At 45.0% G+C, this 15,916-nt stretch overlaps 1 protein-coding gene across 21 annotated transcripts in view; it reads left to right on the top strand.

The window, feature by feature from the left end:
• Positions 1 to 15,916, top strand: part of SVIL (supervillin) — a 270,513-nt gene that overhangs the window by 235,102 nt on the left and 19,495 nt on the right. For all 21 annotated transcript variants that reach the window (XM_036351637.1, XM_036351645.1, XM_036351617.1 and 18 more), the window contains 8 exons: positions 3,409 to 3,581; positions 5,497 to 5,652; positions 6,803 to 6,939; positions 7,547 to 7,694; positions 7,823 to 7,968; positions 9,909 to 10,084; positions 12,705 to 12,849; positions 13,230 to 13,506. In XM_036351637.1, the coding sequence (XP_036207530.1) occupies positions 3,409 to 3,581; positions 5,497 to 5,652; positions 6,803 to 6,939; positions 7,547 to 7,694; positions 7,823 to 7,968; positions 9,909 to 10,084; positions 12,705 to 12,849; positions 13,230 to 13,506 (1,358 nt within the window). The remainder of the gene's footprint in view (positions 1 to 3,408; positions 3,582 to 5,496; positions 5,653 to 6,802; positions 6,940 to 7,546; positions 7,695 to 7,822; positions 7,969 to 9,908; positions 10,085 to 12,704; positions 12,850 to 13,229; positions 13,507 to 15,916) is intronic.

Here is a 15,916-nt window from a genome sequence, read left to right as displayed (position 1 = left end):
TGGCTGTTTTCAGGCTGGTCACACCCCCTTCAGGGTGGGGGTCCTCACTAGGGTGCCTGGCCAGCCTGGGTGAGGGGCTGATGGCTGTTTGCAGGCTGGTCAAGCCCCCCAGTGGGGACCCTCACCCAATGGGGGTGGGGCCAGCCTGGGTGAGGGGCTGAGGGCCATTTTCAGGCTGGCCACACCCTCCAGCGATCCAAGCCCCCAGCCTCTCCTTTTGTTCTTTTCTTGTGTCTGGGATTTATTTATCTCCTATAATTGAAACTTTGTAGCCTTGAGCAGAGCCCAGGTCCGGCTGGAAGCCTGGGTTGCCCCTGGCAACCCAGGCTCCCAGCCCCTCCTTGAGTGAAGGCCACACCCAGCTGGAAGCAGGTATCTGGGATTTATTTATCTTCTATAATTGAAACTTTGTAGCCTTGAGCTGAGCTGAGTGCTGGCTAGGGCAGGCGGGAAACTTGGCTTCCTCCATCGCCGGGGGCAACCCAAGCCTCATGCTCGCTCTAGCTCCGTGGCCGCCGCCATGTTAGTTGGGTTAATTTGTATACTCACTCCTGATTGGCTTGTGGGCGTGGCTTCAGCATAGCGGAGGGATGGTTAATTTGCATGTTTCTCTTTTATTATATAGGATACCATTCTTACTCATTACTTTAAAAAATATTTGGATCTCATGGGCTCAAATTAATACAACTAGAAAATAAACAAAGCATGTTACTTACTAGTAATCTACAATCCTATCTAATCAAAGAGTAATATGCAAATTGACCATCACTCCAACACACAAGATGGTCACCCCCATGTGGACACAAAATGGCTGGCACAAGATGGCCAGCAGGGGATGGCAGTTGGGGGGGACCAGGCCTGCAGGGGCGGATAGTTGGAGGGGACCAGGCCTGCAGGGGAAAGCAGTTGGGGGCAACCAGGCCTGCAGGGGTGGGAAGTTGGGGGCAACGATGCCTGCAGGGGAGGGCAGTTGTGGGAGACCAGGCCTGCAAGGGAAGGCAGTTGGGGGGGACCTGGCCTGTAGGAGAGGGCAGTTAGGGGGGACCAGGCCTGCAGGGGAGGGCAGTTGGGGGCAATTGGGGTGGCAGGGGAGCAGTTAGGCATCTATCAGGCTGGCAGGAGAGTGATTAGGTGTTGATCAGGCTGGCAGGCAGAATCAGTTAGGGGCAATCAGGCAGACAGGCAGGCAAGCGGTTGGGAGCCAGCAGTCCTGGATTGTGAGAGGGATGTCCAACTGCCCGTTTAGGCCCAATCCTAAATGGGCAGTTGGGCAACCCTCGAGGGGTCCCAGATTGGAGAGAGTGCAGGCTGGGCTGAGGGACACAATATCCCCCACCCCCCTGCACAAATTTCGTGCACCGGGCCTCTAGTCCTATTTAATAAAAGGCTAATATGCAAATTGACCAAACAGTGGCATGACCGGTCGCTATGATGAGCACTGACCACCAGGGGGCAGACACTCAATGCAGGAGCTGCCCTCTGGTGGTCAGTGCACTCCCACAGGGGGAGCACTGCTCAGCCAAAAGCCAGGTTCACAGCTGACAAGTACACCGGCAGTGGCTGGAGCCTCTCTCGCCTCCACAGTAGCGCTAAAGACCCATTAGACATCCCCCAAGGGGTCCCAGACTGTGAGAGAGCGCAGGCCTGAGAGTTTTCTCAGAATGTCCAAGGGCCTGTCTTCACACAGGAACATGACTAAGCCACCTAAGAAAAGCAATTATGGTTTATGATTCCTTCAGAATGTGGTTTCTCTCTTGCCTGCTTTCCTATGGGTTGCTTCACTCTCAGTTGGGCTGTGACCATGGGGTGGAAGGCAGCTCTTTCTTGGCCACTCCAGCACAGGCAGCTTCTCTTCCCAGTAGTTCCAGCAGAAGTTCCAGGCTTGATTTTCTTGGATGTGAGTCTATCCCAAAAGCAATCATTGTGGCCAAGGAGATGCAAGACAGTGATTGGCCAGAGCTGGTCTCTGGATCCCATCCTGAGCCAGGGTTGGAGTCGGGATGGAAAGAGATATGAGTCCTCCAAAGGAGAGTCAGGGTGCTCTTACCAGAAGCAGGGAAAATACCCTGGACAGGGTAAACCCACAGCTATTGGCCACATTTATCTATTTCCTACAAATTTATCAGAGTGACAGTCTCTTCCTTAAGTCTGTGTAGTCATCATAAATTTTTCCTTAAGCTATTCCTGATATATTTGTTGCATGTTTCAATATGCTTCTTTTAGTTAATTTGCTACCTTAAGAAAATTAACATTTTGCCATTTCTCATATTTAAATAATATTTTGGGTATTTGCATGCATGGTTATTTAGCTATTTCTCAATCTTCTCCCAACCCAAATGTTTATATTTTTTTAAATCATTATATATAATTTATTTTTTTTAAATATATCTTACTGATTTTTTACAGAGAGGAAGGGAGAGAGATAGAGAGCCAGAAATATCAATGAGAGAGAAACATCAACCAGCTGCCTCCTGCACAGCCCCCACTGGGGATGTGCCCGCAACCAAGGTACATGCCCTTGACCGAAATCGAACCTGGGACCCTTGAGTCCGCAGGCTGACGCTCTATCCACTGAGCCAAACCAGCTAGGGCTATAATTTAAATATATGTGCATGTTTACACACACACACACACACACACACACACACACACACACTAATATTATATATAAAGAAGACTTGCAGACACTTATGCAGTTGGAAGTTGAGAGCAGCATCGGGAATCTGTTGGGAAGTCCAGGGTCCACCCACCTCCCTGTGTCTGATCTTCTGCCCCAGAGTTGTGTGAATGTGTAGCAGTCATAGCCGGTTGTGTGAGCCTATTTTATTTCAATCTATTTTTTAAAATAGTAGTTATTTTTTGGAGGGGGGGCAATGGGTTGTGAGGAGACTCTATGAGAGAGTTGGTGAGGGAATTGAAAAATTATTTTGTGAAAAGAAAGTTTAGTCTGGAGGAAAGAGAATAAAATGGAGAAGCAATGGCTGGATGTAAATTCTTTCCAGTAACAGAAGACGTAGATATGTATACTATTACTAGGGGCAGAGATGGAACGGATCTGTGGGTATATAGGGTTGGGGAAGAACTGCCTACCCTTGAGAACTATGTAGGAGTGGGATAAGCTGCCCCATTAGGGACTAATGCTTTTCAGGCAGAGCCCACAGGGTTGAGTGAGTGGGGGCTTTGGAAATTGTCTGAATTCTTAAACTATATGACTCTCTCCTTGAATCTCTCTTCCATCCCCAAGATTCTATGACTTTATGTCAGGAGAGTGGCAGGCAGGAGGAAGAGTTGTAAGATTTATAATGAAATCAGAGAATAAAACTGTGGAGTCCATTGCTTCAGGTCAGAGAACCTCAACAGGCCAGGAATTATTATAGACCAAGGCCAAATTTCTGCTTTGCTCCTCAGGTTGACGTCTTCTGTGGCCGAGCACAAGCGTGCAGTTAGACCCAAGCGCCGGGTTCAGGCTTCCAAAAACCCTCTGAAAATGCTGGCAGCAAGAGAAGACCTCCTTCAGGAATATACTGAGCAGAGACTAAATGTCGCCTTTATGGAGTCAAAACGGATGAAAGTAGAAAAGAGTGAGTATTTGGAACCACCAACCTGCTTCTGTGTTTGGGAACTGGTGATGTGGCGATATATTTTTAACAGTTGAGGGTGCACATTTTGTTTTATTTTTTAATATATAGTTTTTTATTAATTCTCACCTGAGGATATTTTTTCCATTGATTTTTAGAGAGATTACAAGGGCGGTGGAGAAGGGGAGAGAGAGAGAAACATTAATGTGAGAAAGACACATTGATTGCTTGCCTCCTGCATGTGCTCTGGCCAGGACCTGGGATTCAACTTAAAACCCAGGTCCATGCCCTTGATCAGGAATTGAACCCAAGACCCTTAGGTGTGTGGGCTGATGCTCTAACCACTGACCTTCTGTCCAAGGTGTGATGTGGTGATTTTTATCCTCCTTTTTTGCCTTGCAACAGCCAATAATGGTGCTCATAAGACACTCATTAAATAAAAATGAGTAAATTTGCGCACACACGTGCACACCTGCAGAAAATCTGTGTAGAATGTAAAGGCTTTTCACAGAAATTCTTATAGCATTAAGCATCTGTTAATTGGAAAATTCAAATTACCCTGATTTGCTGCAATTTTTCCAAGAGATTGGAGGAAAAGGATGTTTTTGGGCTTTGTAATTCACCCATTGTCAGTTCTGTAGGGCCCAAACACAATAATTCTCCACTTAATCTTATTCAAGAGGAAATCATTTGATCTCTCAAGGAAAAATGTGCCAAATCACTGCTTTGCCTAATCCTAGATTTTTATATTATTAATTAATGCACAAACCAGTGCTCTGCAAATTGTTTTTGATGGGATGTGGGCTGGGTGGATAGGGAGGAGTAGAGAGAGGCAGTGACAGGAGCATGAGGAGGTAGGCTCCAGGCTGTGTGCCTCATTGGTGACAGTGCTGCCCTGCTTTTACCTGCCCAGTAAGGTGGAGTTTCATAGTTTTGAAAGAGAGGTTTCCTTGGTAGTGATAATGACATACATAATTGTGCTGTTTTGAATATTCTTCAATTTTGAATATAATTTTTATTTTCCTATAGCATTCACAAACCAATTTCCTAAAGTTTTTCTTAGAAATATAGTATGTAAATAAAGTGATTGAGTCTTGTCAACATAACTGGTTTACTCAGAAAGTATATTTCAGAATCACTGTGCAACATGAATTCTCAAGGTGTGTTATATTTCTTCAGTATTAGAACCTAATCCTAGCAAAATAATTTTTCTGAATTCTTTTCCAGCATATACATTTTTTTAAAACAATGAGTTGGAGAAATGAAGGTTTATTGGAACAAGTCTTATATATCTTTCCTCTATTTCCACCTTTATGGGGTGCCAAGGATGTCTTTGTGGTGACTGGCACCTATACGTTTGTTGGTCCACATGAAAACTCAGCATCTTGTTATTACAATCTTAAGTTGAAAGCAAAGGACCTCAGGAGAACAGTAATTTATCACTTTGCCTCCAGAAAAAGATTGTAAATTAACCATCCCTATACAATGCCTGCTTTTCTATTTTTGGTAGAAAATAAAGGCTTTGGGTGAAAGACATCTAACAGTCTTCCTTGAGAATGCATTTTCAACATCTCAACATTGTTAGGAATTTATAACAGCTTTGAGAGGAATTTCAACAAATGAGTCCACCTCCTCATTTTATGCTAAAGTAGCTGTGCCACATTGTCACTCAATGCTTATCTCTATGTGGTGAGGTGTGACACTTGTCAACAGCAGTTTATACTTTCAGTGCAGTGTTGAATTTTTAATACAGGGATTAAGCATTGCTCTGCATAGTTAATCAAACTTGGGTATGTTCTCCCCCTCAGGATTAACTTTAAAAGAAAGAGATAGCTGGTTATGAATAATTTCTGATTGTAAACATTGTCATTACACCTGAACATCTTGCTTTCTGTGTTTCTTTATTCAATCGGTCCAGTGTCCTCCAACTCCAACTTCTCAGAAGTCACCCTGGCAGGTTTAGCCAGTAAAGAAAACTTCAGCAGCGTCAGCCTGCGAAGCGTCAACCTAACAGAGCAGAATTCTAACAACAGTGCAGTACCCTACAAGAAGCTGATGCTGTTGCAGATCAAAGGTATGTAAGAGCAGGAGTTACATCTGGGCTGGGGCTTCAGTCAGGCAGCATCAGGGGTCCTGACTGCCCTTGACTGCCTGTCATGGGAAGGGAACTCACCTCACGCTTTTGAGGACCTGCTGTGCACCAGGTGCTGAACTTCCTCCTCTCAAGTAAGCTTCATGAAATCCATGAGGTGGCGTACCACTGAGGCTTAGGGAGTTAGTAATGTGCCTGTGGTCAGCAGCTGTTAAGCAGCATTGAACCTAGGTCTCTCCCATTTAAGAAACAGCTTGGGCAGCTGCCCCCTTTGCCCCATGGCCCCTGCCACACACTGTCAGGCAGTTACCAGACCCCCTAAGTTGTAGAGTGTTCTCTCCACACAGTTGCCTCCCTGAGGCAAACAAGAGTCAATGCAGGGCGGAGGGAGAGAGGTGCATCCTTGGAGAAGGAATACAGAGGAAGCAGAGCAAGTGAGGTAGACCCAGATTCCACTTCATCACCCTTTCTATCCATAGCAAGGGAGACCTAACTCAGGGCTGTGAGGGCAGATTTGGCTGTGTCCCAGTGTCAGCTGTTCAAGATTAATCACCAGGAGAGGATAGCTGAAATCTCCTCTGTCTGGGAGGGTCTCTTGTATGTTGTGCATGTCCACTGTCCTTCCCAGTGACAGGCTCCAATAACCAGCCTCTATTCCTGGTTCAAACCCGGAGATGACACTATCAGGGTGATTGTAGAAAGATCCACAAGGCAGCGCTTGCCTCTAGGCTGATGCCCCTAAGAATTCCCAGCCAAAAACTCTGGAGGAAGCAGAAGCTGTGAAAGGCACACTTTCACCTGTGGAGACTAGGAGATGCGTGAACAAGGGAAAGGAGCATGGTGCTGTCTTTCCTGGAGGAAGGAACCCCAACTAAGCCATATATGTGCTGTAACAGGGCGCTGACAGTGGTCCAGAGGACATGGTGGCATTTGGGAAGGTACTAAAAGGAACATAATCAATGATGCTGTCATTCCGAATCCCCCTCTGCCATTCCCAGTCATGGGAACTAGTATAAATAGGCCAGACTCTTTATAATTGAAAGCGATGCTCAGATGGGGCACTTTCTGGTCCTTCCTGTGGCTGGAAGAGTTCTCCTTTCTGGGAGATGGTGTTTCTTTGCCTTGTGTTCAGGAAGAAGACATGTGCAGACAAGGCTGGTGGAACCTCGAGCTTCGTCACTCAACAGCGGGGACTGCTTCCTCCTGCTCTCTCCCCACTTCTGCTTCCTGTGGGTAGGAGAGTTTGCCAATGTCATAGAAAAGGCGAAGGTTGGTATCTGGAAAATTAAATAGTTTAGTTGAGCATCTCCTTTATACACTGACAGAATTTTCTACCAGTTGCCGGATGATTGCACAACTTCTCAAGTGCCCAGTTTCATTTGAGTGAGAAGAGATAGATATTGTTCTGAATGTCTCTCAAACAAGCTTTCATTAGGTGTTCACGTGTGGGAGTTTAGGGGGATTGTTACCTATCCCTCCAGGTTTGAAGTCCTGGTTTTATTCTCATTCTTGTGTAAAAAAAGAACCGGCACATCACTTCAAAGTTGCTTATCCCAGGTCCCTGTGAAATCCCGCTCCAGACCCAGTGAATGAGGATCTCATGGGGGAAAGTCCAGAGAGAAGGTAGTTTTTACCAATTTATGTGATCTATTGAATTTGAATATTAAGAACTGTAGCTCTAAAGAATTGATACCTCTGGTTGTTTAGTTACATTTTCTTGATTTTGTTGAAAATATTCAACCACCAGTGCCTTGGGCTCCTGGACACCAGGTTTTCCTTCAGACACACACCATTTCTGGTCTTGGATTTCAGAGTGTGCCTCTCCAGCTAGCCACAGGCTGTCTACCCAGATAATGGTGTTCCTCCCTTTTTTCAGGCCTCCGAACTTGCAACTTTAATTCAGACAAAGAGGGAACTTGGTTGTAGAGCTACTTATATCCAAACTATTGAAGAAGGAATTAATACACACACTCATGCAGCCAAAGATTTCTGGAAGCTTCTGGGTGGCCAAACCAGTTACCAATGTAAGAGTTTACTGTATTTCAGAGAATGACAAAACTTAAATATCCTTTCTTCTGCCCTACTTCATCCTTCTAAACAAGCCCCATTTCAGCATTTAATGTAATACCCTCTCATTGTTCGTATCCCAAAGCTGCTGGAGACCCAAAGGAAGATGAACTGTATGAAACAGCCATAATAGAAACAAACTGCACTTACCGTCTGGTGGATGACAAGCTTGTTCCTGATGACGACTTCTGGGGGAAAATCCCAAAGTGCTCCCTTCTGCAATCAAAAGAGGTATAGGGAGTGGGCGGAGCAGTCTGCACAGGGCTGCCCAATAAAATAGATAGCAAGTGCCCCATAAATGCTAGCTATCGTCAGTACCATTGTGGATTGGTTACATCTTTTGAAAGGATATTCATTTGTAATTTCCAACCATTACTTCCCTCTTGATTACTAATACAGAATTTAGAATATTGTTCAGAGGAGGTTCAATAAATTATTGAAGCTTTTTCTATTTTAAGCTATATATATGTGTGTGTGTGTGTGTGTGTGTGTGTGTGTATACTAGAAGCCCGTTGCAGAAATATTCCTGCAAGAATAGGGCTTCCTCAGGCCAATCTCACCACCAAGCCCTGCGTGCGCAGGGCCACACACGGGGATCCCAGCTGAGGGCAGGGCTTAGGTGGCTTGTTTGCGCCACCAAGCTCCACCGCGCCGTGCAGGGCTGCACACAGGGGTCCCGGCTCAGGGGGGGCTTAGGCGGCCCACGGGGGCCAGGATGGCGGCTCGCGCTGGCTCGCCCTGCCTGCAGTACGCAAATTAGCTGTCATCTTTGTTGGTGGTTAATTTGCATATCGTGCTGATTAGCCAATGGGAGGCGTAGCGAAGGTACGGTCAATTACCATGTTTGTCTATTATTAGATAGAATATATATATATATATATATACACACACACACACACACACATATATGCCCTATCTCTTGATTTTTGTATAAAAATTAAATAAAATATTTTTCAGTCCTTAAGTTTCAGGAATTATATATATATATATATATATATATATATATATATATATATATATATATAAAAGGCTAAGTTGACTCGTGCATGTGTGATATATATAAAGCTCGCACTGGCGCCATTGCACGCGTGTGTTTCCATCTGTCATTGTCAATTGTGAATTTGGTTGACACTTCTATTATAGAGAAAGGGTGAATAGCAATAGTAAAATATTTCTTCTAATTAATTTCCTTTCAATGTGTATAAATCCATACACCGGGACACACTAGTATGTGTGTGTGTGCGTGTGTGTGTGTGTGTGTGTGTGTGTGTGTATGTATATATATATATATATATATATATATATATATATATATTCTTTCTATATGTCCTTTTTTTTCTCTCACCCCCTAAATATTAAATACATACATTACCAGGTCCATTAAGTAAGTAATCTAAGTGTTGAGAGAAAAAGTGCTACTCAAAATTTTATTGAATAGAAGAGTATTATAAAGACTGTAATCTGAAGCTAGAGTGATTGTATGGGCATTTAAATGGGGGAAAAACAGTCACAGAAATAATCAGGAATAACTTTAAAGAGAAAGTGAAATTGAGCCTTGTTTGAAATTAAGTAGAATTTGGATTATTGGAAATGAAGGGAGAAGTTATTCTAGAAAGAAAGAGTAGAACAAACCATAGGCTTGAAAATAAGAGATAGTACCTCATTCATGTATTCATTCAGCAAAGAGTAAACCCTGCTGTAAATATAAGTATGGTATGGTCTCTGCCCTTGGGGGTCTTGGAACTATATAGAGGAGAGATGACACCTGTCATCTCTGTGCCTGGAATGTATGAAGTAACCTGTATATACTAGATGAATGAATAGAAGAAGAAAGGGAGGGAGGGAGGGAGGAAGGGAGGGAGGAAAGGGAGAAAAGGGAAGGATGATAGGAAGACGGCCTTAACTCTGATAAATCAGAAGTTTTAGGTGGTTTGAGAGTTCAGAGGAGGGAACATTAACTTGGACATTTAGGACAATGAGACAGAATCCTACCCATCAGGTAGAGGCTGGCTGGAAATGCCAGCTGGTAGATCTTGTTATCTTTTTGTGTTTGTATTGATTGCTCCACCTGGGTTTGTATCATCACCCATTTGATTCACTGTCAGCAGGGAGCCTGATTCAACTGGAGCTTATCCTTGAAGCTAATAAATTTTTCTGTGCCATTCTCCTAGGTGCTGGTGTTTGATTTTGGTAGTGAAGTTTACGTGTGGCATGGAAAAGAAGTTACATTGGCACAACGGAAAATAGCATTTCAACTCGCAAAGCACTTATGGAATGGAACCTTTGACTATGAGAATTGTGACATTAACCCACTGGATCCTGGAGAATGCAATACGCTTATTCCCAGGTACTCCTGTGATCTCTCACGTAGAGCGAGCAGATTCCCTCAGGGGCCTCAGTTCTCACCCCAGTTGGCTACTGTTGCTCTTCATAGGTTTTTGTTTTCATAAATGACTGCCGTGCAGTACCATGAATATTTACAAAGGAACATTCCTTTAGCTTTTGCCTAAGTAATACAGAAATACAGATGTCTTCTGGAAGATGTTTGTTATATTTCATGTCTTGAAGTGAACAAATTATTTTCACCTGCAGCATTCCAGGTGCTATTGACAGATGAATAGCAATTGTTTAAACAAATTACATGTTGATCTGAAAACTTCCCAGGGTCTGGAATTCAGCCATTGATCTGAAGGTGCAAAAGCAATACATTTCCTTCTAACTTCACACTGTCCCAGCATGGCTCTTGAATTCCAGGGTTTATCATTTATTTGGCAGTAGGTGACATTTATGCATTCTCTCAGAAGGAGAGGGATGATGTGGAATTAAAATAATGATTGTAATATTATTATTTTCTACAGCATACTGGACTTTTTAAAGTAATTTGGCAAATCCTAAGAATATGCACAAACTCAAAGAAATGTGATCATAAGAAAAATAATTCTTTATGCAAAGGGCTTGTTTTTTTCTTAACAACTAGAAAAAAAAGAAGTGTGTGTCATAGAAATAGGTGGGCATAGGTATCACACAACTGCATTTTAATGGTTTCCATTGAACTAGTATACAAATTTCAACTTTCCTACCTAGTTTTCTGTTTTAAAATCAAGTTATTGATTTTATTATTATCAAATAGAAACTATTAAAAATTCTGTTGATATAAGGTGAAAAGTTTTCAAATCCTTTTTAATCACATTTAACCTAAAATTAGTACTGTAATAACTAGCGTTTTACAGACATAAGTGAATGCTAAAAAGAATCTTTTACTTAGTATAATAAATGAAACATACAATGCGGAGGCATAAAATCCGTATGATGGACAATTCCTATTTAGCAGTGGCATGCCTACAGATCTGGAAGCAGCTGAGGGAGCACTCAGCCCCCTGGTTTTCAACATCTGCCAGATCAGAACCAGCTGAGGAGTTTTTCTAAAAAATGCATGTGCCAGCCCCAGCCCCAGAGATGTGTTTTCAATTTGTGTGCAGTATCAGTATGTCTTAAAAGCTTTCTAAACATTTTAAGGTGCAGCCAAGATTAAGCATCTAGCCTTTCTTAAGAAACAAGGAGGCTGAAACCACTGAGGTATCATGACTTAGCACAATTGGATAGTGTGTTTCGTAGAGATGGGGACAAGCACACCTGCTCCCACTCCTGTTCCCACTGTCACACTGAGGCCTGTTCCCTCTCGTATGTATGCACCTCACAACTTAAAAGATACATTTCTAAAGCTGACATCGAGTGCATTTCCTATAGGCATCTTAGCAAGTGTGCAGAGTCAAATTTATATAAAACACATCATTCAGACATTTCTGGTGAAGACCACAGCCTTTCCAAAGAGTCCTGCATTTTCCATCATTGCTGATATTTGGTTTCTTAAGTCCCCTGGGAGAATGAAGCAGCAGTATCTGCACCCTGCTTTGGTCTCCTTTGAGACAGGCAGCCTCTGTGATGTGCCTTTGGGCCAGAAGCTATAGTCTGGTCTAAAACAGGAGCCACAGCAGGGCCCAGTGAGCACTGCCTGAGGCATCATATGCATCCTGGTCATAATTCGCAACCAATGGTTGACGTGGAAGTATGAGAAATGCCTGCACCTTCTTCTCAGGGCTGGACCCTGCATAGCATGTATTTTCTCAGATGTACAGGCATACCTCATTTCATTGCGCTTCACAGATGTTGCGTGTTACACATTGAAGGCAAGACCCTCCACCGGCAAAAAGATTATGACTTGCTTTATTCAATCCACAGTATCTCTGAGGTATGCCAGTACCTTTCTCTCGTCACCTTTTGTTTTGAGCACAGCTTCACATTCTGAGATACTGAGACAGAACCAGACCTCCAGGTTGGGCTGTGTCACTTCCTTCCCTGTGTCCTTGTGCTCTCCCTGCCTACTCTCACGTCCAGGGGCCTAGAAATATATATGCAAACCTTAACTTCATGGTATATGAAATTATGTTCAGTTTAGTAACAGAGGAGAGTTAGACTGGAGTGTTTGTTGTAACATGACTTAAAATAATAGCGTTCAGGTGAACTCCCATCTATTCCACTTTACAGAAACTTGGTAAGCAGCTGAGGTGCCTGTGGGAGGCATGAAGGAGGCCAGGAAGATATGCATGTAATTCCTGCCTCACCTGCTCCCAGCCTAGTGCACAACCCCCTGCCTATCCCAAACACGAGAACTTGCTAGGATGCAAGAAAAGTCCAGTCCTGACATGGTCCTTATTGCATTTCAGCTCCTATTTATGTGGACACAAAGGTTCGCAAGGCTTCGGGCTAAAATAATAAAATGTCACTTATTTGGTAAAATAAGAAAGAACAAACCATTCTATATACTACTTATATATTTTGGGTGTTTTTTGTTTTGTTTTGTTTTTTTCCAATAACCACATGTGTTTGTTTTAGATTCCTTTCCTTTGTTTTATCATGGCTTAACCATGGCTCTTTTCCTGTCTGCACCCCCACCTACCTACCTGCAGAAAAGGACAGGGACGGCCTGATTGGGCAATATTTGGGAGACTTACAGAACACAATGAGACTATTTTGTTCAAAGAAAAGTTTCTCGATTGGACTGAACTGAAGAGACCTAATGAGAAGAACGCCAGTGAACTTGCCCAGCAGAAGGTATTCCGAGTGGCCAGGTCTCAAACCTCAGGGCTTGGGTTAGGTCCCAACAAAAGGGGCCTGAAAGCTAAAAGACTTCCCAGGATTTACTAGTAGAACAGCAAACCAGTTTCCTACTATATTCCAAGTCAAAGAGTGAAAATAGCCTTGTTTGCACCTTTGGGTTTATGGATGTCCCGCTCACTGTGGTGGGGTAGATATTCAGGCCTCCCCAAGTCTTTCCCATAAATTCAGCCTTTCCCTATTGCAGTTCAGTGCCCTGGGACACAGTGTGAAAGCTGTGCTCCTACACTACCTGGTTGACAGTGAAGCAGCATGGAGTGTGAGACAGAATGGCTGGAAAAATAGGTAACTGATCAAACATTTTATGTTCCCTGTAGGAAGATCCTAGGGCTGAAGTCAAGCCATACGATGTGACCCGGATGGTGCCAGTGCCCCAGACGACAGCTGGCACTGTGCTGGACGGGGTGAATGTCGGCCGTGGCTATGGCCTAGTGGAAGGGGATGACCGCAGGCACTTTGAGATTGCCAGTGTCTCAGTGGATGTCTGGCATATCCTCGAATTCGACTATAGCAGGCTCCCCAAACAGAGCATTGGGCAGTTCCACGAAGGGGACGCCTATGTGGTCAAGTGGAAGTACATGGTGAGCACTGCAGGTTAGTGACTTACGTTTTCTTCAAGCTGAGACGGGCCCAGCCCCCACACCGAGGCTGGGAGCCGCAGGGCTGCTGGAGCCCGACTCCTGTGCGCCATGTCTCATGCTGGCTACGTGGGTGCAGCGCGCCAGCATACTCATTTGCTTTGAGAACCACTTAGTAAACCTGTAGATGAATTCCTAACAGCCCAGTACTGCTAACATCTGGGACTTTTCCTTACAGAGAAGAAACTTGCATGTTGGGATTTTTCCAGGAACTTCATTCCCTCCCCTGCCCTGTCCCCAGAGGTTTTCTAGCCAAGTGATCATTTGCCTCCAGATGACATTTGACATGTGGATTGGATGCTGCTTAAAGTAGTTAAGTAAAGCATATGTAGATGATTTAGAACTGAAACCAAATGGTGTAACATCCTAGCAAATACATGCACAAAAATAATGTATTAAAAATGAAAGAAGCTATTTCTGAGGAAGGACAGTGAGTGGACTCTGGAGAAAGAATACCTTTTCTTTGCCAAAAAGTATCCTTATCCATGTTATGCTCAGTGTCCATCCTCCCTACCTGCTTAGCAGGGAGTTTATGTCACAACTCTGATTTCGAGATTCAACGACAGAAGAATTGATTCACCTCCTTACAGAGGGTCCCCTTTGTCTCCACATGGTTTGCTGATTAAACACCTGTAGACTTAGAACCATTTGATTTCTTAATTTATCAAAAATAAAGCTTTAAATCAACTGCACAGCATTTACTGTGTATTAGAGACTTTATAGGGAACAAATCAGTAATTCAGACCCTGCCTTTAAGAGGTATCTATACTAATAAAAGGGTAATATGCTAATTAGACCAGATAGACCATACATCTTCCAGACGTCATTCCTGACAAAGCTGGGACCTGGGCAGCGCCACCCGGGTCCTAGGTGCCTGCGGCCCACCCAGGCAGCACTGCCCAGGGTTCTGGGTGCCCGCCCGGGTCCCAGGTGCCTGCAGCCAGCCCAGGCAAAGCCCGCCCAGGTCCCGGGTGCCTGCAGCAAGCCCAGGCAAAGCCAGCCCAGGTCCCGGATGCCTGTAGGCTGGCCTGGGTGAAGCCGGCCTGAGTCCAGGTGCCCACAGCTGGCCAGAGGGAGGGAAGCCCGGGTCCCAGTTTCCTGAGGCCAGCCAGAAGAGGGAAGTTTGGGTCCTGGGTGTGGGGGCCAAAACAGAGGTGGTTAGGGGTGATCAGGCAGGCAGGCAGGCAGGCAGGCAAGCGGTTAGGAACCAGCAGTCCTGGATTGTAAGAGGGATGTCCTACTGCCAGTTTAGGCCAGGATCAGGCCTAAACTGGCCATCAGACATCCCCTGAGGGGTCCCGGATTGCGAGAGGGTGAAGACCGGGCTGAGGGACACCTCCCTTCCCACCCCCCCATGCACAAATTTTATATACCTGGTCTCTAGTCTATATATATATATATATAGCCACATATATACACACACACACACATATATATATATATATATATATATGCCTAAGTGACTGTTACGACCAAACAACTGCCCCCTGGTGGTCAGTGCACTCCCACAGCCAACCACCCATGGTCCCGCCGGCCGGCCCAGATCAGCCCCATCGGGACTGGGTAAGATGGCTCCAATCAGCCCCAATCGCCAGCCAAGCCAAGGGACCCCACTGTTGTAAATGTTTGTTCCCCCCACGTCCCGCGTGGTTCAGGGTTCAGGATCTGGAAGAGGAGCCGCACACAAATGAAAGAGAAGAGACAAGAGATATTTTGTAAATATTGGGGGGCCAGGCGGGTAAGTCCAACTCAAGGGGAAGGACTTCCACTGGTGCTCAGGCCTTGCCAACCTTTTATTGGTTTGGGATACACCCATAGCGGAGCCCTTAGGCAGGCAATTTCCAGTAACAGGCAGACTAGCCCATCAGCAAGGAATTACATAATAAATGGGGAAGTTGCTTCAGCTACCATTGTCTGGACTAACAGTGGGTGCACAGCCCGCCAGGGCTTCAAGGGTCACCAACCTTCCAGGATCCTTGTCCATACCCCTCTGATAGAGAAGACAATGGATGACTTCCCACACCCCACCCATGCACGAATTCGTGCACGGGACCTCGAGTATATTATAAGTGACAATGGGGCGCAGACAGGGAGAGGCAACTAGTTCATGCTAAGGTGGAGAGCTCGGTCCCCTGAGATGGCAACTGCCCACAGTGGGAAGGTGGGGCAGGAGGCTGTGCAGGGTTGTGCCCAGCGCTGGGCTGCAGGTCCTGGGGCCACACAGCACACAGGTACACACTGGGGCTTTACCTTAGGCTCCAGCTGAGCACAGCGAGTCCATGAGATGTGTTCTGTCCTTGTGCTCATTTTTCAGATAAGGAGCAGGACACCAAAATTAAGTAACTCACCTGGAGTCACACAGCTAG

The sequence above is a fragment of the Myotis myotis genome, unplaced genomic scaffold, assembly GCF_014108235.1.
Source record: "Myotis myotis isolate mMyoMyo1 unplaced genomic scaffold, mMyoMyo1.p scaffold_m19_p_1, whole genome shotgun sequence".
NCBI classification, from domain to species: Eukaryota; Metazoa; Chordata; class Mammalia; order Chiroptera; family Vespertilionidae; genus Myotis; species Myotis myotis.
Note: the sequence above shows the minus strand (reverse complement) of the source record. Positions and strands in the feature narration are given on the sequence as shown.